Source organism: Copadichromis virginalis, linkage group LG22, assembly GCF_057382275.1.
Source record: "Copadichromis virginalis isolate Kocher_CV1m ecotype Utaka linkage group LG22, C_Virginalis_male_GT1.1, whole genome shotgun sequence".
Taxonomy (NCBI): domain Eukaryota; kingdom Metazoa; phylum Chordata; class Actinopteri; order Cichliformes; family Cichlidae; genus Copadichromis; species Copadichromis virginalis.
This window is the reverse complement of record NC_140638.1, coordinates 18,649,931-18,674,313: the sequence shown is the minus strand read 5'-3', so window position 1 is coordinate 18,674,313 and position 24,383 is coordinate 18,649,931. Positions and strand designations below refer to the sequence as shown.

The 24,383-nt window shown below is 40.9% G+C and overlaps 1 protein-coding gene across 2 annotated transcripts in view; it reads left to right on the top strand.

Annotated features, from left to right (window-relative positions):
- Positions 1-24,383, top strand: part of kcnq4 (potassium voltage-gated channel, KQT-like subfamily, member 4) — a 53,908-nt gene that overhangs the window by 7,271 nt on the left and 22,254 nt on the right. For both annotated transcript variants that reach the window (XM_085446562.1, XM_085446561.1), the window contains exon 2: positions 23,396-23,486. In XM_085446562.1, coding sequence (XP_085302688.1) covers positions 23,396-23,486 — 91 coding nt within the window. The remainder of the gene's footprint in view (positions 1-23,395; positions 23,487-24,383) is intronic.

Genomic DNA, 24,383 nt, shown 5'->3' with positions numbered 1-24,383 from the left:
TGGAAGGCAGTGAGCTGGAGAGAGAGGAAAGTGGAGGTTAGTTGCTGTATTAATTTCTCCTTTCGGGGCAAAATGTGTCTCCCCTGGGGAGGGGACTGTCTGTCCTGGGATGGCCGATCAGGAGTCAGATTACCCTCCAATAACCAGCCCTGCTCCCTGTGCTCACTTCCACCAAGGAGCAGGACAAGTGCAAATACACACACACACACACACGCACGCACACACACACACACACACACACACACACACACACACACACACACACACACACACACACACACACACACATACCATTATGGTCAGTGCGAAAACAAACTACTGCTGCTTATTTACTCAGCAGTGCAAAACATGTCAAAATACTGAAGGTGAAATCCAACACACACACACACACACACACACACACACACACACACACACACACACACAGCAGAGACCTTGAGCCACCGACACTGATTTTGTTTTATTCTCTTGGAGATAACTGACTAATAGGGGTGTTGACACCATCTAATCTGCTGTAATCTGTGTTTATGTAATGTTATTGCCGCGGAAGTGTGCCAGGAATACTGTAGCATTTAGACAGGAGGATTCTGAGGGGAATGCCAAGAGTTTATTTTGATTACTCAAGACCCTCTAAACACTCCAGTTCTGCTTTGACAGCCAGGAAAATCCAAAGACGGCCTCCTAGCTCCAGTTTGCTGTATGTCTCAGTACACAATGAAATTACTGTTACTGTATAGTAACAGTAATTTCTGCAGAGGTGGTGAATCTGCTCAAGTAGACATATTACCAGAGCTGCAAATACTGACAAATTGAGATGTCATTTTACTGTAGCTGTTATTCAAACCAAAATGCAGTAGGTGGCGGGGGCGGGCGGGGGGGGGGGGGGGGGGGGGGTTGAGCAGTTGTCTGGGATTGTTGTTACCCCTGTAGTCACTGAATTCAGAACACACCACTCCTATTTCTTAGGATGATCGTCAGTGTAAATGTAACTATTTTAATTGAAACATGAATATTAGATTACCGCTAAGAGCAAGTCTTCTTTTAAAATTAATGTTGGTGCCTAATAAATAACAGTGTTCCTCTTTCTTTATGTGCAGATACATTTCTATGCACACATTGAAGTTAAGTGGGCTAGCTTCAGTTGGATTTCCACATTCCATCACATGTATGATGAGTTAATTATTAGATGTCAGATTACTCACTTGAAGGGCGTATGTGGAAAAAGCTGAAGCCACACTTAAACATGTCAACAGACAAGTGACAAAGTTGTTACGAGACTTCAATAATTGAATTCTGATTTGCATTAGATTTAAACATAGTTTTTTCTCTTTCACCCAACACCTCCTTGTTCTCTGAGCCTCATTCGCATTTTGCCCTGATTTTAATTAAAGCTGCACGCCACCGGTTTCTAATTCAACCAGCCATGTGAAAGCTGCTCTCTAAAATCACCTGCCGTTATCCACTGAATATACTTACTTTAAATATGATTGTGCACAAAAGCACCGTGCACCTTCTGCGCAGCGACAGTCCCAGCTTGCTCAGTGTGTGAACGCGGACCCAAGTTCGGGGTGATTTTCTCCTGCGATTGCAAGTCCTGGCGATTTCAGTGAATGCAGTGAGCAGGTTGAATGTGTCCATAAAGGTATTCGGTGCGAGTGTTTAGAGTGCTTAGGAAGCAGGGTCTGTGTGTCGCCAGCAGCTGCGAAGACCATAAAGCAAGTCAAAAATAAATCAATAGCTTTAGCCATTATCTCTCGGCAGCACACTTAAAGCCTCAGCCTAATGGGTGGCTGTACCAGCGCACCACAGATGATCAGCAGATGGTGAATAATGTGGAAACTAACTGTAGCTAACCGCTGATAAGAGATTAACATGTTAATTTATATAAAATGTGGAATTGCCCGTGTCTCCTTATCTTATTTACTGAATTAATTTCAGCAGCACTGAGACATTCATGGATAAGTGAAGGCAGATAGGGGTGAGGACTTTAACTGCTGGCGAGGGAGCAACCCAGCCTCATAGAGGTTTTTGAAATAGACTTTAAATCTGTTGTTTCATATTTCTGGACGTGAACTTCCCAGCTTTTTTTATTTTGCTGGGCACAAATTTCCCCTCCTTATTTCTGTGGCCCATAACATATATTTATATCTGACCGGTCTCCTGGTTTGTGTCCATACACACAAAATGAATATTTCCATTTTTGAAGGATGAATGAGTCTGCATTTAGAGGCTCATTGCATTTGTGGGTGGCGTGAAAGCTTTCACTGTTCACACTGGAGACTGTTGTGTGAGTCCTACAGAGGACAGAGTTTTACATTTGCATCCTTTTATTTTGAAAATATTGTTCACTCAAAAAGCGCCAGGCGTTTTGTTAGGGCCAGGCATCAAAATGATGTGATTAAACTTGCTTTAGGTTCAGATACAACGGCCAGTTGAGGAAACTGTACACATCAAATATACGTCCTGTTAAATTCATTTGTCAATTTGCCATGAGACTGGACCAAAGGAAGTGAAATGAAAATGTACAGCAAAAGCTTCTTGTTATACAACTCCAATTACATACATTACCTGTGGCCAACTTAGTGATCAATTAAACCAGCATGCGTGTGTTTGCACTGTGAGGACCCACGCAGGCACAGGGAAAACATGGAAACTCCCCACAGAAAGGCCAGCCGGCCGCTTCAAAGCAGGAACCGTCTTCTTGCAAGCCAGCAGTGCTCTCTTCACTGTGCTTCACAAATTTAATATTTGTGAATATAATTTTCATATTTAAAGTCAGAATTTTCTGATTCTGTAGTCCTTATCATCAGAATACTGAATAAAGCTCTCACACGTTCTCGTTCATGATGTGCATCCCTGCACAGAAGAGATGGATGGATGTCTCATGGATGCAATTCGGTCACAAGCATCTTCGGGATATCACGCCATGTCTCTCTGGCTGCTGGTGTTAGATTTTAGCCTCTCTCCACGTGTTTGTAACTTGAACCAATCAGGCATAACCTGTAGTTTTCAGGACGCGGAGGCAGTGTAACTGTGCAGGCATGCCTGATTTGTATGTATGATTATAAAGGTGCTGTTGCTGTTTGGGATGAACCTTGGCCTTTCTTTCTCTCTCCCCTCTCTTCTCATTCTGCTCTGTCTCTTGTAAAGGCTGGGATAGCCCGTGTCTCTCTCTCTATTTCTTTCTCCTGTTGACCCTGCCTGGCTGCACCCGCATGCACAGCCCAGCTTAAGAGTTGTTAAGATCATCTTAATTTATAATGGCAGTCACTATAAACATGTGAGGAAGCAGCACCATGGAGATGGAGCTCAAACAAAATCACAATGTAAGACAGTATTTATAAGGCCTGCCTTGTGTGCAAAAAGCCGGGTACAGCTGTGTGTGTGTCATTGCTCATGTGGTTGAAAGCGCGTGCTGTCAGAAGAAGTCTTGATTGGCACTTTTGCAAGACGTGTGCATTCATGCAAGTGTGTGTTTATGGAGAGCGTGTGCGTGGGTTTGCCTGCACGTGTGTGTGTGTGAAGGCCTGGTTAGCGGTGCTGTGGGCACACCATAAACAATAATCAAATGTTAACGAGGAAGCCATAATTACGCCATGCTGGCTGTCAGTCTGGTGAGATTGTTTTCTTTACCTCCATTACACCCTGCCACTGCTCTCAAATATCTTATTTGCAACTGCTTCCTTCGATCACAGCACCATTTTCTTTGTTTCCTGTTCAACGGTTACTTTTTCAGTTCCTGTTGTGATATATTTGCTTCTCTTATCTTCGTCTCTTCATCAGCAAGTTTTGCTTCCGTTTTGGGCCTCTTCTCAGTTCCATATTATCTGTTTTTTTAACCTCTTTCTGCTCGTTACGCGCTACGTGAAGTGATTCTGTGTCAACGAGTCCCACTGTAAGCTGAGGAGGAGGGGAGAATTTTCAGATTGCCCCTGTTTTCAAGCTCTTCGCCCCCTCTCCACGACCCCACAAGCTATAGATGCTCTTCTGCATCTACAGCTGCTTTCATGGCTTCTATCACCCCCTGATTCACTCCCCCTTCTTTTCAGCAGTTGAAGGTAATGAATGATTATTGATGACGCAAGATGTCAAAACATGTTTTCTCGCAAAAGGTTAAAAGCAAACATGAACATAAAGCTGCCAAATCAAACTGTCCTCATTTTTGCATGTTTTGATGTCATGCAGGACTGACTGACTTGAAGTTTTTTTTCACACTTCCTTTGCAAAAACAGCTTTCAGAACTACTGCTGTACACACACACACACACACACACACACACACACACACACACACACACACACACACACACACACACACACACACACACACACACACAGGGAAACAGTAAATCTGTCTCTACATGCATGCATGCGTGTGTGCGAGTGTGTGCGGACTCTCTGGTCTTGTCTTGGCCCCGAGATTAAAGCAATGTCAGCAAGTGTGTGATGAGACCTCACAGACGATGGCTAGCTCTTTTCCATTCTGGATCTCCTTGTCTCGCTGTCTCTCGTCTGTCCAATCCATTATTCAGCCACCACTTTCTGTCTCTTGTCTACTATTTTTTTCTCATTATCTTTCTTGCTGTCTGACTGATACTAACTCCTTGTGGTCAGCGCAGTTCCTCCTATCTTAATATATATTACTGTACTATATCTATTCTCCCTCTCCCATCCTCCGTCTCTTCTTAGCGTTCTCACTGTCTCTTGCACACTCAATCATTTTGCCCTCCGACTGCCAGACCTTGTGGTTTCCTGTGATGTGCAAGCAGTGCGCCAGAGTTAACATTACTGAGGGGAGCAGGAAGAATACGACACGAAGCTGTGCGATCAGAAATCCACACTAAGCTGTCAAATCTGTAAATGAATGTATGTAAAGATTTTCCATTTTTGCTCTATAATCACCTTTATAATTCTTATGTTACAAGATTTTTTAAATGACTCGTTTACAGGACCAGCAAAAGCACGATTTCACTGAAAGTGTTATGTTCTGATAAAATAAAATTGTAAAGAAAGAAAGAAACGTTAAAACTGCTGATGCGTGACGTCAGTAACAGTAATAGGTTTGCTACACTGTAGCGTTCTGCTGGGAAGCTTTGGGTCCTGGCATCTATCTGGATGTTGCTTTGACATCTGCCACCCATCACTGTTGGAGACCGAGCACACCTTCTTATTGTAAGGACAACCGCTTCCCCTGCAGGACAGTGTGCCCTGTCACACTACAAAAAACAGTGCCAGCCAAGCTCGAGAAACACAACAAAGAGTCAGAGGAGCCACAGGGGCTGCCGTACACCACAGGACTCCCCCAGAAATCCACTTTCCAGTTTGGTTTAAGTGGTTCAAAGTTGTGTTTGGTAACACTAGAGAACTGTAAATATTAAGCAGCTGGTTTTCTGCCTTATTGGTGTGCGAATATTCAACTGGGATAGCCCCTCAAGTCAGATTTCCAACTTAGTAGTTGGTAGTTGGAGTAGGAGAAGAAACACCAGACCCATCTTCACAATCCAAGATGGCAGCAGTGCATGTAAACAGTAGTAAAACTGTAAAACTTTGTGCTGCCCGTGTGCAGAATTTGTGGCTCGCTCAATGATCCACACGTGGAACAATGACCAGGCTCTAGCTGTGAACGTGCTACAGCGGCGTGGTCATTCCCAGTTCCAGCATCTGACTTCCAAGTTAAATGGAACGCAGCGCTAAAGACAACATAAGTTAAGTGGCATCAGGCTGAGAACACTTGACCATCTCAGACTAAAGTATAGAGCTTTACATTGATGTGTTGGAGAATCAAGTTATTCAAGCGCCCATAAATAATATGCACTTATAGTTATATGCACACCCTACAGTGCCAGTATGTGTTCCCAGAAGCTGCAGAGGTTAAGTCGTTAAGCTCAGGGCAATTTTCATAACCTGAAATTATTTTTAAACATTAATGTAATGAATCCTGTTCTAATTTCATTCAAATTTGATTCAGCACAAATTAAGCGCTACAATGTAACATAAGCTTCACAGCTTACTATGCAGCCTCTTCACTGACTGTGCCATGCTTAGCAAAACTGGCACTGCACATAGTTACTGGTCCCAGTACAGAGATCTGTAGTGTCGGCAGTTTGAGGGAGAATCTGAAGGGATAACAGAGAAAGAAGAGCAACCGACCACGTCTGGGTGGCAGGAGAGCTGGAGTAATGTGGAGGTATGCTGAGGTTCAGTATAGGAATGAATAATGCAGACGAGGGTTATCTACTCCGCTATCATCTAATTGGCTGTAATGAGTTAAAGAGGGGGAACATGTGTAACTAAGAGGCTTGAAAGTGGTCCGTTCTCAAGAGCAGGGGAGAGTGAACAAGTCAGAAAAAGATCAAAATTGAAAGTCACGGAGCAGCTACGGATAAAGTTACTCCAAACATAACTTTCTCGTATTTCTGTTTCAGCAGCATCACATAATCAGTCCTCTGTATTAACGTGAAGAGAAATGTTGAGTTTCGGGTTTTTTTTTACTTGTGTTTGCATTTCCATCCCAGCAACATGAAGGAGGGACTCTGTGTGTTGGACCCACAGTGGGAGCTTGATGACTGCTTTCCATCCTGCTTCATGTTTTTGTTAGTCTGTAGGGGGATGTGTGTCAGAGGGAAAAAAACAACACTACACTGCTCATAGTTTAGATAAATGTAAGAGAAAGTAAAAGTTAAAGTAGTGCACACATCCTGCCTTCGCTATATTCGTTCAACAAAGGTCAACAGTTTTCACGGAGTGGTTTTGGTGTTTATTTAATCAGCATCTGTTTACTCGAAGTAGTACAGTGAGGAGCGGTGCCCTTCGCCCTACAAGTATCACAGCCTGCACTCACTGTGCTCTTTTACCCACTGGCTCAGATTGTGATATTGCTCAGTGTACAATGAGAAATTATAACCAGCCCAGTGTTAAACCTCTCAGTGTTGCCAAAGATGTTTGTAGCTAGTGGCGCAACTCAGGAAGTCGTTATGGAAAATGGCAAAGTCCCTGCATATGTGTGATGTGTCTGTGTGGAAAATAGCTTCACTGGAGGGTGATGTACTATAAGCCTTTTTCAAATGGCTCTGGACTCTGTCCTAAAATTACACATAGACACTGACAGTTACACAAAGCCACGCAGAGGCACACAAAGAAACATTCGGTGTGACAGCAAGCGATAGCTGAGGAGTAACACAGCGCAGCCCCTCCGTGTGATGCGACCTGGATACATGTGTTTAACCATAAAAACAATAGAACCGACATTAATAAATGAATAGTGAGACAGACTCTAGTTTTTCATTAGAGAACTCATCACACCTATAGCTGCTACCCGTCTGTCCCATTTCAACTGAGAGGCCACTATCATTCGGCATTTTTAATTGTGATACAATTTAATGCATTTGAAATCATTTTTAGTTTGTTCAGACTAAACTAGCAGAATGATCTAAACTCATTACAGAGAGACATTACAATCCCACAGTCGAAACACATGGATGTTATGTTAATTGGTGGTTCTAAATCGACCATAGGTATGAATGCAAGTGTGAATGCCTCTATGTGTTGGTCTAGACTGGTAACCTGTGCAGGGTGTACCCTGCTTCTTGCCCCATGACACCTTAGGTAGGCTTCAGTAGTGCACTGTGCAGCGCTGTGTGATGGGTCGTGGGATGTAAATGTGCCGGTCGCTAAAGCGCTTTGGGTCGACTTCTGTGTTCAAATGTGCTATAGGCTATAAATGTTGGCTTTGACAGTGCATTTGTTTAAAATCACCCATGTCCATTTGGGTGCTTATTAGAAATGAATATTGATTGATGAGTGTATAGATTTTTACTGGTATATGAACACCATCTGGCTACTCGCTGCGCTGCATGGAGCCATATTTGCCTTTAAAATAGTAAGTAGGAGTGCAAAGCATGCAGCAGCATTGAGACAGCGCGTCCTTCATTTGACGTGGAAAACCTGTAGCTGTCTTTTTGTGTCAATTTAATAGATGGCCAAAATATTATGCTGTTTCTCAGTGAATAAGTTGCTGGAGGCAGTTGGAGTGCGGGCCTTTCCTGCAGTCAGTCGTGATTAAGACACATAATGTGTCACTACCCAGTTTAGCTCCTGCGGGATGGTTTTACTGCACGCCATTGCTCTGGTTTTCCCTCACTCCACGTTTTTGTAACTGCCCTTTCCTTTAAAAAATAAAACTAAACAAAGCAGTGGATAAATGCATTTTTTTAAAGTTCCTGTTTATTCAAAGAATTCATGTTTGTATTTTTATTTTTTATTTTTTTGCTTAATGGGAGTAGTCTGTTGTAGGTCATGTTTGTGTGGCTATCAGGTCAAAGCACTTACAGATGAGGAAATGTGAAATAAATGGTAGTTACCTTGATGAGCCTGACTGATATACTGACAAATATATAATTTAATAGATATAATGACATTTGCACTAATTTAGGGTCAGACCCAACAAAGTATTATTAACAAACCTGTGTGACTTTAGATGAGGTCATTGCTCATATTGCAGTTCTCTAAATGTGCTCAAATCTTGGTAATGGTGGCCCCAGCTTTACTTCTGGTTAAATCCCATCAGCTCCTTGAGATCTGCTGACCACCTCAGTTGTGTCCCACCTGTCTTCACTTTCTCACACTCTTTGCCTTAATCCCATTACACCGAGTTCAAATGTTACAGTCACAGCTTTCTTTGTGTTGTTTCTCAATCCTTGAGAGCTGCCCCTGACCCTTTGTAATCCATCTCTGGAGATCCCCGCTGCCGTAGTAACCAAATTAAACGTGTCACAGAGTAATGATGATTGGCCTGAAATTCAGTCATAGCTTCGGTCAAGGGGGGCAGGGGTATCTGTAGAGTAGTGTGAACATGTGTTTTGAGTCACGAGGATGTATGCCCAATAAACCCCTGTGAAGTCGGTGGTTTTCTGAGCAAGACTAATTTCTCTTCTAGGAGAAGTTTTCAAGATATCCAGGTTTTGTTTGTTCAAAAACAAGGTTTCAGTGAGCACCCTTAATCAACCTCCAGCCCCTCCGATGGAAGCTGTGTGAAGGCTGAGCTCGTGTTGGTGAAATGTCAGCGCTATGGATGCACACTGGTGTGTGAAGTGGCTGCCCATACACCTACTAAAGGGTTTGTAGGCTCTGTGCTAATTGGCCCGCTCCTGGTAACAATACAGCAGCTAAATGTCAGGGCTCCCTCAGCACTTTGTCTCCATGCTGGTTGCTTCTCAGTTCTGTATAATACTCTTCATTGATTAGAAAAAAAACCCCACTCAGGAGACAATAGACCTCGTGAGTTGGGCTGGAGTGGGAGGTTGTGTGTGTGGGAGTGTGGGTTAGTGTGTAAGCCTGATTATAAGCTCATTCAGGTCACTATTTTTCCAGCTTAGTGGATAATTTTTGCTAATATTGTTTATATAAATCTCACAGTTTATATTTTCCAGCCTCTTTGTCTACAGGAACATAAATCTTATATAAAGCGTGCAAACAATTTTATGCTGAATTGTCTAGATATTAAAAAACAAACATTTTCTTTGAGGTGAAAACATTTCAACAATCACAAAGAAAATCATGTGTAATTTCTATCAATCCAAGTCTGGTTATAAAATACATACGCAGGCTTTTGCAGCCCCCATGAAACCACTCTGACATCATAAAATGACCCTCTGTCTGTGGTTATAATATTATTTCACTCCATTTACTATTTAAAAAGCTGACCGCATCAGACATATTTCTTTAGTCTCTAACCATCCGTACTGTATACTGTATATGAATCGTCATAACACTGAGCCACAGGAAACCATCAGAATACGCTGACTCTACATTAGCACGCAAAATGTGTGTGCGTAGCGCATGAGAGGTAAAACAAAAACAAAACCCTCAGACTTCCAGGATGAGTTAATGCATCTGCACAGATATAAAAGTGTAAGATGATTGCATCAAGACAGATTACGGTGGTGCTTAATTATAGTTCTTAAATCAATTTGTTTAGTCAATCATTGCTGATAATGCAAATAAGCATACAGAGTAGATAAAAGCAGCAACACCAACAATAAGCAGGGTTATGTCCCCTACCTTTGTGTTTGCTGCCTCTTTTTCCCGTCTCTTTGCACTTTCTGTCCTCCCTCGCTCTTCAGCTCAGTATCTCTCTCGGGTGCAAGAGTGGAATAACTGGTGTTTAAAGGAGGCTTTAATTTTATTTACTTTCTGTTCACATTGCTGGATTCTTCTGAGTACACTGAAATTTCTTTAAATGTCACTGAGCTACAAGCCCAATTCTAGAAATGTGTGGATGCTGTATAAAATATAAATAAAAACAGAGGCAATTATGTGCAAATCTCATTAAACTTTATTTAATTCACATTTGAAAAAGGAAAACCAAAAGCCATGCTTCTGTAATAAATGCAGCATGCAGTTTAGCATTGTCTTGCTGAAATATGCAAGGCCTTCCCTGAATAAGACATCATCTGGATGGGAGCATGTGTTGTATATACTTGCATGTGACTTTTCAGCATCTGTCTTTCCAAATAAAAGCTGCCAATTTAATAGGCACTAGTGTACCCCTATACAATCAGAGATGCAGGCCTTTGAATTGTGTGCTGATAACAAGCTAAACTGTTCCTCTCCTCTTTAGTTTGGATAATGTGGTGTCCATATTATCCCCCCAAAAAATTCAGATTTTGATTTGACTGGTCTGAGTCAGTTTTCAACTTGAAGAGAAGATGATGGCTTTTCTGGAGCATGTTCACATCTTCCTTGAACAGAAAAAAAGCTCCTGCACAGAAAGACGAAGAGGAAAATCTGAGGGAACTAAACAAACTCCATCAACTCATATGCAACCAGAAATAATACTCAGCATAGTAGAATAATAACAGGAATGAAAAACTAGGAGCATTAAATTGAAACCAAGCCATTCCAATTCATTCAAATGTAACTGTTACATGTTTCAGTAAGGTCTTCACATAATGTCAAGGTCAGAGCAGCCACTGACACCACAAGGGTCATGTCCTCAATATTTATGTGAAGATTGCTAGACTTCTACTGAATGTCCATGAAATGATCAGTTAATCAAAGTGTTGCTCGCTGGTCAAAGTAACAAAGGAAAAAATATTTTTTAAAAGTCACCCATGAGGTTAAAGTGGGACTGTGTGTTTTTACATATTGTGTGCTTTTATTATGTCACTTGCTAATTTGTTTCAGTTTTACTTTCACTGACTGGTTAGATGTGGGTACTAAAACATACTTTGGTCATTTTAGGAAAAGGTTCAGGTTTAGGATCAAAGTTGCCGTTTCACACACGTGACCGTGCATGTCGAAAAATGACAAATTGGAGTGAGAGACCTGTCTCACTAATGCCATAAACTGGACCTTCAAGCTGTGCAGCCAAAGGACAGCTTGTGTGCAACTCCAGCATCTCCGGATCCGCTGTAAGACCACATTCACCTGTTTGCTTAGGCCTTTCTTAAAACTGACATGTTTATTAGTACCTTTATGAGTTCTTTAACTCAAGGTTTTGGACTGAAGTTGAAAACAAAAAGGGAAAATTTGCCTGCCAAAGATTAAAACATTTTAAACCGACTGTTGCTGGGATGGATATCTGCTGTGGTTTTAAGAGGTGCACAGTCTTAAGCTCATATTTCAACTTTAATCCTGACAGTAATGGAAAAAAAGTGGAGAAAAATAGACAAGGGAGTTTAAAGTCAAGTGTTTTCAAAATGATAAGGTTTGAAAATATGTCTTAGAAGTATAAATTGTTGGAAAACCAACTAAATAAATATTGGAAATGTCCCTTGGAATTTGTGGATTTAAAAAAACAAACAAATTAGACCTGATGCTCTGGTGGAGAGTCACTGAAACCATTATGTTACTGATATTCAGACACACAGTAAAACCATTAAAGAAATGTGGCCTTTTAAAAGTGCACTGTTATTTTCAATAATCCTTTAAGCTAAATTTCATGTTCACAGTCAGTGAGAGCCTGGAGCAAACATCCAGGGAACGGAAGAAGCTTTCTGTTCTTCCTGCACCTAAACGAATAGTGTCAATGAATCAAAAGCAAGGAACAAAGGACTCGATTACACTGTGATGTCACATTAATTGTGTGTATGTGTGTGTGTGTATATGTGTGGCTGGCAGATACTTTTAAGGCTGCTGTGACTGGGAGTGACATTCCCCAGCAGGGAAAATGTATCAGTCTAATTGGCACTCTGTTTAAAATTCATCATCTGTGGACAGACAGTGGAACAGCGTGGCAGTCAGTGGCTCTTTGGTGACTACGTTTGATTGTCTGGCTTTGCAGCAGGCTTGGCCTGCGACTGAGAGAGAACGTAATGAGAACGTGCAGCAGGAGCCTGCGTATGTAAAACAAACTGTTTGGGCACAAGTGTCAGTTAGCGCCACATCTCGTGATGCAAACTGCCAAGGTTGCACAGCAGCGCTTCTCTCTTGACCTCTCAAGATGTAAATAATTTATCTAGTCTAATATTCCTGTAGGTTGTAGCATTCAGAGGAAAACAAACGTGTTCCTCTTGTTCCTGCACAAGACACTTATGTCCCCCCCCACACACACACACCCCCACTGCTGCCACCACACACATCAGCTCCCGCCTTTCCTGGTGTGCCAGTACAAGAACCTATGAATTGCTCAGTCAGCGTCTTTTCTTGTGAAAAAGCACATTTCATCTCATTTGTTTGCATTTTTTTTTTTTGCCTTAAAAAGTTTGCTGTCCCAGAAGGAGTAGGAGTAGGGGGAAGGGGTGGGGTAACCAATAGGCCCGGAGGCTGACCTGCTTGGTGCCGTGCAGCCAACCTGCGCACATTTTCCCTGCAGTCGCTATTTAAGGAGAGTGAAATGCTATTAATATCTTTCTACCGTTTCCACCTTTCTCCAGTCTCTCCCTCTTCTTTTTCTCTGCTGACGACACGCTTCCTCCTCCTTTTCACTCCCTGCTGCTTCACCTTTTTCCTCTCCAGGCACAGCTCGTTAGTCCAATGAAAGTCTAGAACTGTTTATTGTAGTTTTCTTTTTGTGTCCCCATTACGTGTAACTGTGATATGCTAAATTGCCACAGTGGCATTTGACATAGATTCTGATGTGTTTGTCAGACTATAAATAAATCTCTCGTTCCAACCGAGCTTTTCTGAGCATTTGTTCAAGCCGGTCTATATGTTTGCCAGTGCGTGCCCTTGCAGAAGGTGTCACTGCAAGTGTGTGTTCAATAATTGGACCGTGCTGTTATTTGTGTTTGTGCACCTGGAGCATGTGCACAGATTGCAGGTCAATGCCTGAGAGTCGTCGTCAGAGCCTCAGGGATCCAGGCCGGCGCCGTCCACACAAACACGCAGACACACACATGTACAGTAATAGGTACTATGACTTGACCCCATGGCCCTTTCGGTTTATGTCCATATTCACCTGCTCTTATTCTCCTGCTTCTCTTTAACTTCTTTCCCTTCACTGACTGAAATTGTGGAACTATTTTTCACTTTCACTTTAGGTACTTGATACCTAATTCTTATAAATATATGGTGAAAATAAAGACTACATTATCTCTTTTTCTTTCTCTGTCTTCTGTACTGCCGCCTCCTCGTCCTCCCCCTCCTCTGTTTTCTGTAACTGATAGCTGCTTTATCACCAAGTCGTGATTGAATCAAACCTGCATTTTCCCACAATCCAGCTCTGTTTCTCTCGACCTGGTATACTGGCTGGTGTACGCATAGAGTGCTAACATGCACACACAGTGTAATGAAACAATACACAATTTGATGTATGTTTATTAGAGCTGGTAACACCTTTTTATCTCACTTCAGCGTACTCACAGGCCGGTTGAAGTAATGTGAGAACTCCTTTTTCACTTATGTATGCTTACAGGAAAACAGCAGTAAAAGCACCTTGCCTAGCTTCCATTAAAAGCAATCTTCCTGCTCTGCGAGCTGCCGAACATTCATTTGTTGTCTGCCCCAACAGCAGACCAATGACCCTCTGGAGGTCTAAAGGCCCAGAGCCAAATTCTGTGCACTTTATACATACAGAGGCTTGTGGTCTGTATTACGGATCTTTAGAGTTTCAGCATAGAGATGCTTCTCTTTCTCTCTTGGTCTCTCTATCTCTCCCTCTCTTACTGTGCTTGCATTTTTCTTGATTCTCCACCGTGTCCACGAGACAAATTACACTCTTGGATGTTGGAGAAAAGTCAGATATTCTCTGTACAAAGCAGAGCATGCATTATTCTTTTTATAAACTTCTGGGGCAATTACTAAGCCTTTGAGCAGACAGCCTTTCAGTAAACTTATTGAGTGGCTCACTTACATAATGTATTGTATTTATTACATCATGGCAATCTTTTTGATGTGAAACATCTACACTCATATGAAAAAGAAAGTTTTCACAGGACACATTTGCAGTCCTGTGGAAAACAATTAAGTACACACTCACTATAGGAATTAAGTAACAACCATGTGTTGCTAATCAAATCCACTTGATTAACTGATAAATAATAAGTGTGAGCATCGCTATAAAAGCGGAAGTCTTGGCAGGCTTCTTGTCTGGAGCATTCATGTGTGTGTTAACACAGTGCCAAGCAGGAACGACATCAGCAGCAATCTCAGATAGATAGGCCATCCAAACACTTTGATCATCCACAGCAGAAACATATAAGTCAGTCTACCCATGATTGGGCGTCCCAGTAAAGTCACCCCAAAGTCTGCAAAAAACCCAAGAGCTACATTTCAGAATCTCCCCGCCTCAGTCGTCATGGTAAATGTTAAAGTTGACGATGGTACCATTAGAGAAAGACTGCACAAGAATGGGTTGTTTGGAAGAGTTGCCAGGAGGAAACCTTAGCCTAGGTTTGCAAAGCTGCATCTGGACAAGCCACAAGACTTCTGGAACAATGCGCTTTGGACAGATGAGACCAAAGTGAAGATGTTTGGCCATAATGTACAGCACCAAGTTAGGAGAAAACCGCATATTAGCACAAACACATCAAGTGTCACAATGATGGTGGAAATAGCCACATGACCTGAGTCAACCAAGACCTCGAAGAACACAAGTCAAATGTGGGTCATGCGACAGGATAACGCTCTCAAGCAGAGCAGCAAATCTCCAGCTGGATGTCTGAAAAATACAAGAATCAAGGAGCTGCAAAGGCCCAGTAAACGTCCATACCTCAACCTGATTGAAAAGCTGTAGTGGGAGCTTAAGAGAGCTGTGCATAATCAAATGCCTGCAATCCTCAATGAACTGAAGGTTTGTAAATAAGGCTGGGCCAAAATTCCTCCACAACGATGTGAGAGTCAAACAAAAAATGATTACTTCAAGTTAGTGCTTCCAAAGGTGGTTTTATAAGCTACTGAATCATGGGCTGTACAGGACTGCACAGAGTGCTGTGAAAACTTTCTTTTTCACAGGACTGGATGTATGTTTATTTATAATGTGCTTTTAACCTTCTTTTCCTCTGAGGTCACCCGGGCCTGTCATCATCCTGTGCTGAATATGTAAAGCAACGGCACTTTGATCTCTACCTCATAAAAAACATTATATCTTTAATGCCGACCTCAAAAGAGCATTTTTACTCTGACATTTCTATTCTTTCTTCTCAAAATTCTTACATCTAAATCCATTTTGAATCTCTTTAAAAAAATAACCTCAATATAAGGGTACTTTATTGAGGCAGGTTAAAGTCAAAGCTGAGTCAATTTTCTTTCAGTGTCCCATGAGGCCAACCATGCTGAATTGGTGGATTTCAACTGATGCTTTGCTCTTAATTGACATTTCCCTGAAAGGGAGGGCGTGATGGTGTGTGGTGATGCTGGGGTGGATGGAGAAATGTGCCTTCAGCAGAAATGTGACTCCCTCTCGATATTCATCATGCGTGGCCTAACTGTCTGCTCGTCTATTTTGCTTGATTATGCATTTATATCTTAATGTTCATAAGTAGAAAGAAGCAAATGCGTCTACTTGGTGGATCTTAACAGGCCTCTTAAATATATAGAAGAGCCGTAACAGAACGTAAAAGTGAAGGCAATGAAAAAGGTCATCATACATGTCAGATAACTTTAAAAATCTGGATATTATGCAGTATCAGTGGTCTCTTTGACTGAATTTGGGCATATTATATTTTCCCAAGCACTAGTCAGCATTGTCATCCAAATAGCTTTGTTATTAGTGTGAATGCTTGAAAAGCATTCACAGTATTGTTCTTCTAATCTTTATTATTCCGTTTTATCTATTCCGTACGTTTTTTGTACTCCTACTCCTTCAAAACCATTCAACTTAGAAAAACCATTCAAACACCGTTAGATTCCTCTTCTTTTGGACATGACTGCTTCTATTTTTCTCATTTTTAACATTTATATTTTTAATTTTATTCAACTTTATTCAACAAAAATTTATAATGTATTTCAATGGGGAGACCCTTCAAATTCTCATTCAAATTCCTCCTCTTTAAACTGTATCTACTTCCACATACATTGACATAGAGCCACCATTCAAACTTTAAAACGAAGACAAGACATTCAACTATTCAACTTGCATTTATCTTTTCAATATCTATTATACTTTTTCTTCAGTTCCAGTTTAAGTTTCATGATGTTTTTTCACCCGTTTCAGAGTTTATAATGGGTGTGTATGGGACGGAATGTTGGGGCTAGAGTGAGACAGCTCAACTGCTAGAGTGAGAGGAGCAAAAAAAATAATCTTAAAATCTTTTTTAAAACTGCTGCTGTGTCCGCAGCGTTTGCTCTACAGGTATGATTTTACCCTCAAAACGTAGCCATGGCTGTCCTCTTTCATCCAATGTGTTTACTATTGTCCTAGGTGTTATGGTTCTTTCGTAAATGTCACCAATGCACAGCCTCCTCCCTCCAACTCTTCCATAGACTCTAATGTTAAAATGGCTCAGAAGGTTTGTTTGAAAATCAGAAGAGCATGGTGTCTTTCCACTGTCACCACGTCCATATAATAAACTCCACAGGCATGAAAACTGAGAATTCAGTAGACTAGACATTGCTGTCACTCACGGTGAAAGAATTTTGTCAATACGACTTTTACTTTTCATTTGGGAACGATTTGTTTCGGCCTGACTTTTCTGTTCATTTTAAGCAGCAAAAGTGAGGCGCATGTCTGTGTACGTGTGTATGGAGCCATTGGGTGCGGTCGCTATAGCAACCAGGCTCACACCTGCCTGCTTAACGAGCTCTGCCTGCCACTGTACCAAGATTCATCTTAAGCACTTCTCTTTCAACTGCTGCTGTGTCCACAGTGTTACAGCCATCATTTTACCCTCAAATTGTCGCCATTATTGTTCTCTTTCCAACACAGTGTCTTTCAAAGCTCAGGCATTTAAACTTTTTAAACTGTGTGGATCAAAGTGGAGGGATCACATTTGAGTCATTCAGTGATTCAAAGAATATGACCTTTTAATATTCATTCAGATGTTTTCTGACTCTAAATGTTCTTTTCTCATTTCTTAGGGTTTTCTAATTTACATTTAAAACATTTTCAGTTTTTTTCCCCAACTCCTTCTTCTGTGTAACCTTCAGCTTTTAGCAGTTCAGCACCTTTGTTTTCAGGTTAAATTCGTTTTTTTTTTTTTTTTTTATCTCATTCAATATTTTTAACTCAAAATTCAGCAATTAATTCATTTCAGTGCATACATTCAGATTCAAGCATTCACACTGCAGTTTCTTCAGAAAATGCACTTTCTAGTTTGTATTAGTAATAAACAATATATCAGTGAATTATTTCAAAGGATTTTTGTTTTTATTTGAGCCAAGGAGCTAAGTGGGGTTGGTGGTCAGAAAAAATGGAGGGAAACTGAAAGGGGGAGTAACACTTTGTGCTTAGTGATTTTAGGATCTTATTTTCCTCTGACATTTGCACCAATCAGGCACACTCCTTATAGGTGAAGTGAATAAATAACATTTATTCACTCATTACAATGCTCTGCTGGGAAACCTGGGGTCATAGGGTTAATGTATATATTAGATGCAGAGCAGAGTTCTGCATGGCAACAGCACTCCCCGAAGGCAGCAGCCTCCCCCGTTAGAACAGAAATACTCAGGAGTATCATTGAGGAGCACTTGAGGTCTTCACCCCAGATGTTGATGCGATCTTGACCTACGGAGGCTCTACACCCAGGCCCTGATTGGTCAGAGCTATTTTTGGCAGCACAAGGGGAGACCTCCTTGACATTTTGTTTTAATGTTGTGACAGATAAGGGTACATATCCAACATACTGGAGAAAATGTGATAATGTCCACACCATTTATGTAACTTTACCTCTCTGCAGCACCACCGTGGATTTTGAATCAAACAATTTGGAGCCTGTATTTCATGAATAGTTAATGAAATACTTTTATTAAACATGTGTGGAATTAAAGCTCAAATTCTGCACTTTGTGCTTCAAATCAAACTACTGTTTGATATAAAATCTACTTTGGTCTTTTAATGCTACATGTACGTTTGGCTGATATTAATGCTCATCTGTGGCTTGTGAACAGGATGAGATGAGTTTTGAAGGGTTTGTTGCATCATAGCGGAAGTAGATTTTATAAATATGCAGTCTAGTTGCAGAAACGGATACGATGACTCATTGAACTGTATAGAAATTGCTGTATGCAAGGGATAGTATTGTATTCAGGTAAATGCAGAGTTGTGTTTCTACGGGAATGTTGTGTCTGCATTTTGTAAAAGTCAAGCTGTCGATCCCGCTGTCTGTGCTCTAACTTGTTTCCTGTCATAAAGCACAAGTCAATGAACCCCCCTGAAATGCTGCTCCAACGAATCTCCTCCTCACCGTATTACACACAACGCTTTGAGTTAATTGGAGAGGAAGGAGAGGGTTTAGTCAGCACATTGCTCAGCTGATGAATGACCAAAATGCATTGTTTGCCGAGAGTCATCTCAGTGTATTTTTCAAACTATCCCTTCTGTGGCTGGAGCACTGTTTACGCCTCGGTGGGCTAAAAAATATACAATGGTAATTAGGAGGTGTCTGTTTATTCACGCGTGGTGTCCGGTGTCTTTCTAGCTGTCTAAGATCTGCTCTGTCTTTCTATTTGTCTCACTATTGGGAAACTGCGGCTGGGCAGGCAGACAAAACAAAAACAGTCTGAGAAGTCGCTCACTGACTCACATCAGTTCAGTTTCATTCAGTTGAGAAGAGTGAAAGTGAGACGTGTTTTTTTTTTTTTTTACGAGAGCACGAGTTAGACCATTCAGATCAACTAAATCTTTACTGCTGGATTTTAATCAGCTTAATTGATAATGAAGGCTAATATTATCGGCTGATAATTGGCTGTTTTTATATTGAAATTTCTAATGGCCAATAAGTGAAAAAGAAAAAAAGAAAAGAAGAAATGAGAGATAACCCATAAACCGTGTTACGAGTGTTGGGGTTGCATAGTGTAAAAAAAGAAAGAAAATCAGCCGATATATTGGAATATCAGAGTTTTAAATCACCTAATATTGGTGTCAGTATCGGTCTTAAAATTCCTAAAAATCAGCCAGTCTCTATAATTTATTAACATTTTGTAAATTTGTAAAATATATTTAGTTATTATGTACTTATTAATAATTGGGAAGTATATACTTATTATATACTTTCCATTATATTTAACGTATTATATTTATTCCATCCATCCATCCATTCGCTTCCGCTTATTCTTTTCAGGGTCGCGGGGGGCGCTGGAGCCTATTCCAGCTGTCATAGGGCGAGAGGCGGGGTACACCCTGGACAGGTCGCCAGTCTGTCACAGGGCCAACACACAGGGACAGACAACCATTCGTACTCATTATTTGGATTATCCAATGAACCTGTCCCCTCAAGCTGCATGTCTTTGGACGGTGGGAGGAAGCCGGAGTACCCGGAGGGAACCCACGCAAACGCGGGGAAAACATGCAAACTCCACACAGAAAGACCCCGGCCTGATGGTGGAATTGAACTCAGGACCTTCTTGCTGTGGGGTTATAGTAGCCCTTTAAAGCAGTACTTAGCCACCCTTTTTGTCTGATTTTAATAAGTTCCTCTTCATCTGTCGTCATGTTCCAAATGTGGTCTTTTCACTTGTCTTAAATAACTTTTCAGTAGCTGGGACCACATCCTCATTTGTAGGAGTCGTGTGCATGAATTGAGCCTGCGGTTTTGGGGAAAGGCCTCAGAGGGGAGTAGCATTGGGCCGGGCCGATCCGCATGCACTAATGAGAGGTGAATGAATTGAAAAAGGGAGCGAGGAAAAGCCGACAGAACGCCAAAAGGATGAATGTGTGGTCCTGCTCCTGAAATTCAGATAAATTATTTCCAATGAAACATACTCTTTCAACACTTTCACACACTTAATTTACTTTTTAGTATAGACCATATTTTTAACCCGTTCACACTATTTTGAGAAATAGTACAACATCATTGCAAACACTCACTTCTTCTGCTCCAGCTTTGCTCACCTAGTAATTGATTTCCTCCCAGGCTTCTGATTGGCCTACAGTTATATACATACAGTCGCTTTGGCGTGGTCTTGGCAGCGCTTGATGTAGTTTTTAAAGTTTTCGTGTGGAGGGAGATGTGTTTTAGACGGTGTTTGTGTGCATTTGATTTAAAGAGTAAAAGCAGAAAGCCCCCATTTAAAAATATACCCATGCACATGTCAATGTAGCCTCATCTACGTCGACTTGCTACAGCTTTTTAATATAGTAATGAATGACTATGTGCAGCTGTATATTCTCAGCTGTATATTCTTTACAACCTGGCGTCACACATGCTGTTTGAATGATTATTTCCCCCTTAAAAAACATGTAGATCTATTTCTTCACATCATGACCAAAGAAATAAATCCACATATTGCCTCCTGTCTATCTGTGCTGTCTTCCCTGGACATTTGTTAGTTTTTCCTGATCAATCAGTCAAGAGGTCACAAAAAAGATCTACTCATTTATTCTTGCTCCTGCCTGTTATTTTTATTTTTCTTACACTTCATGTGAACCCAAGAGATGGTGATGGACTGAGACAAATCAGGTCTTTCTTATCGTTTCTTCTTCTGCTGAACATAAATAGGTTTCCAATTTCTTTTTGTTTTTGTTTCACATGGCTGTTGTCCTCTTTCCCAGTGGAACATTTCTCAGTGGAAACGGTATACAGATCAGGCTTTGTGTGCTTCTCAGTTCAGCTGACCTGCTGCTTTTTTGCAAAGCAGCTTTTTAATGCAAACTCTTTAAATGCATTTCATTTCTCACACATTAGCCCAGTTAGAGACTTGTTGATCGTATTACTGAAGATAAAGGGCACCATTGTGCGAGGCTTTGAGAACTGGTTTCGGGTCCAGCAAGTGTTCTCTAACTTTGGGCTGTGACATGTTGACCAGCTGGACCAGCAGCTGCCACCTTGATAATCCTGCCTTGTTGTTCTAGATTTCAAATGGCACAAAGGGCAGCCAGGGAGTGGTTGTGTGTTTGTTCATTTCTCTCAGCTCTTTTTTGCTGTATCTTTTACCCACTTTGTTCTCAAATGGTCCTTCCATGTTCACTGTTATTGTGCTGTGGATCATGTTGTGGAGCTGCGGAGTTGCAGTATGTGGTTAAAGCCAAAAGCAAAGCAGCTGAGCTCCATCACGCTATTGGGGTGATCTGTGATAATCTTACCATTGTTGAGGTAATCTCGGTGTGGGTAATGAAGTTCTTGTGGTTGTCTGACAGTTAGTTTTTAGTCTCACCGAGAATATGCGATTAAATAAATTCATTGTAGCTCTCTTGAGGAACCAATTATATATATATAAATACAATAACATCATTAACGGATAATGAAAATAAAAAGAAACATTATTTTCTAACATAATCAGCATGCTGAGCCTCCTTTAATCGCACTTACACTGAATCTAGCAATAACTTTTTCCACCTGTTAAGTGGGACAGCGAGGTGCAGTAGTGCCAGTGTTTTCCTCTTTTAGGCCCCACGCAATTCCAGAAACACACTAACATGAAATTAGAGTTGATGCCCTGTGCGTAGTGAGGAAAATATTGTTGAATGGCATCAAATATTTTGTTGTTAACAGCTAATGTCTGCATGTGAGAACTGTGATAATAGATTCGGCATTTTAAAATGTTCCCTAACAGTTGTCCTGAACTTAATGATGGAAATTCTGACTTCCCACATCTGCAGAGACACTGAAAAAAATTAAGTGCTTATATAAAGATGAGAGCGGCTTAAGCATGAGACAGAATCAGTCAGAATTTATGTTGTGTTTAATTTCAGGGGAGTTCTTGAGCTCAAGTGGCCATTACTTCTGTGGGGCGAAGTTTTTTTCCTAGCTGAACCGCAGGTTTCCATTTGCTATTGTCCTAATCTAAAAGATTATTTTAGATTATTTATTTTATTATTTTATCCATAATAATAATAATTATATTATCCATGTGCCATTAGACCAACCCTTCTGAATTTTTATTATATTATTATAATCATATATATACTCCTGATGATTATATATGATTATATATATAACTGTGATGTTATATGTGCTGCGAGTGGAGAGCGAGACTAAAATATCATTAGCATGTCACAATAAAGGTTTATGGCAGGAATAAGCAGTACTTCTGATACACAAACCACACTCAGAAGATCAAGTGATTGCGGCTGGTTTTCTTGTCTTCTGATTTATGTTTAGCTGTTTTATTGATTTCATTGATCGTTCGCAGAGTATTCAGGATGTTTCACAACAGAATGAAATAGTTTCTGGCTTGTAAGTGGAACACATTTTTATTTTTTGATAATAAAAATAAAAATACAATTAAATATGAAAATGAAATAAAATTTAAACATTTATTTATTTATAACTTTTATATACTCACTTGCCAGGGGGATATTTTGGTGAGTCCATGCAAATTGTAACCTCAGCTTAGCTCCCAGGACTGGGTGCAGTCTTCTGCTGCTCTAGCTAATCTGTGTATTTAGAGATGTTCTGTATATCTTTAGTTACTGTTGCCTTCCTATCAAAGCAGTCTGCCCCTTTTCCTCTGACCTCTGACATCAACAAGGTTTTTTTTTCACTCAGAGAACTGCTGCTCATTGGATATTTTCTCTTCTTCAAACCATTGTCAGTAAACCCTAGAGATGGTTGTGCACAGAGTTGCTGCCATTGCTGCTCATTAGATATTTGCAGTAATGAACAGTTAAATCAGGGTATGTAATAAGGTGGCAGTTGAATGGCCTGACAATTTATGCAAAAAACAAACAAACTTGGTTCCATTAGAGTGATTTTTGTCCTACTCACTGAATATGACCGTTTGCATTGTGTTACAGATCAGCAAGTGTTTTCCTGCTTTGTGTGCAGTAATTTTTTGTGTTAGCGGTTAATCATGCAGAGACTAAACAATATATGTAATGAACTGTGTGTGTAACTGGTGTGTTTTTGTGTGTGTTTCAGTTTTCTTCTGGTGTTCAGCTGCTTAGTGCTGTCCGTGTTCTCCACCATCCCCGAACACCAGAAAGCCGCAAACCAAGGTCTCTTCATCCTGGTAGGACCCCCTTCTTCCCTCTAGTTTCCCCTCTTGTTTATACTTATACAAACACATTTATGGCAGCTCCAGTGCACATCGTCACACGCTGTCCTTGCATGCATGCCGTCTCACTTGCTGCAGTCCATCCATGCGTGCTTGCGTATGTGCTTTTCTTTACCGTTAGCGGCGCAGATAGCCATGTAAGCAGGTGGGAGGATTCAGGTGTTGTTGACTGCGCAGGAAATCACAGACATGATGCACTAATCCTAATAGCTATCCCTTAATCCCCTCTCTTCCTCTGTACTTCAGCTGCTTTAGTGAAAGGTAATGGACACCCTTTTCCTCCTTCCTAACCTGACTCGTCCTCTCTCAGCCACCTTTTCCCCCTCTCTCTTCCCACCTTGCGCTTCATAACGTGTTATTTAATGGTAGTACTCTTCACTTCCACATTCCCTCCCTTCACTCTTTCGATCAATCACCTGGCCATTAGCAGACAATCACCCATTAGTGGATTTTACTTACATGAACATTTGCTCTAATGACAGATTGGTTCAGCGCATTATAAACTGTCTGCACGGTCCAGAAACCTGAAAGCAGGAAAGACGCGTGGAAAATGGTTTGACTTGAGTCAGAACTCTAAAGCTGTTAAATTTTCAGTTTAGAAACTGAACATATGACACGAATGTCCCTGGCTACGGTTTTTCTCTCTCTGCTAAGACCTTTAAAATGATATCATGGGAAAGGTTTAATAAACAGAGTGCAGGGAATGTAAATCATGTTATGAAGATTCACATTAGTTCATGTGTTACTGTAAAAAAATGTAAAATATACTTCCCAGCTAGATGTTCATCACATGCAGTGTGACATATTGTGTACTTTTCATGTTACCATGATCCTTTCCACAGCACTGATATT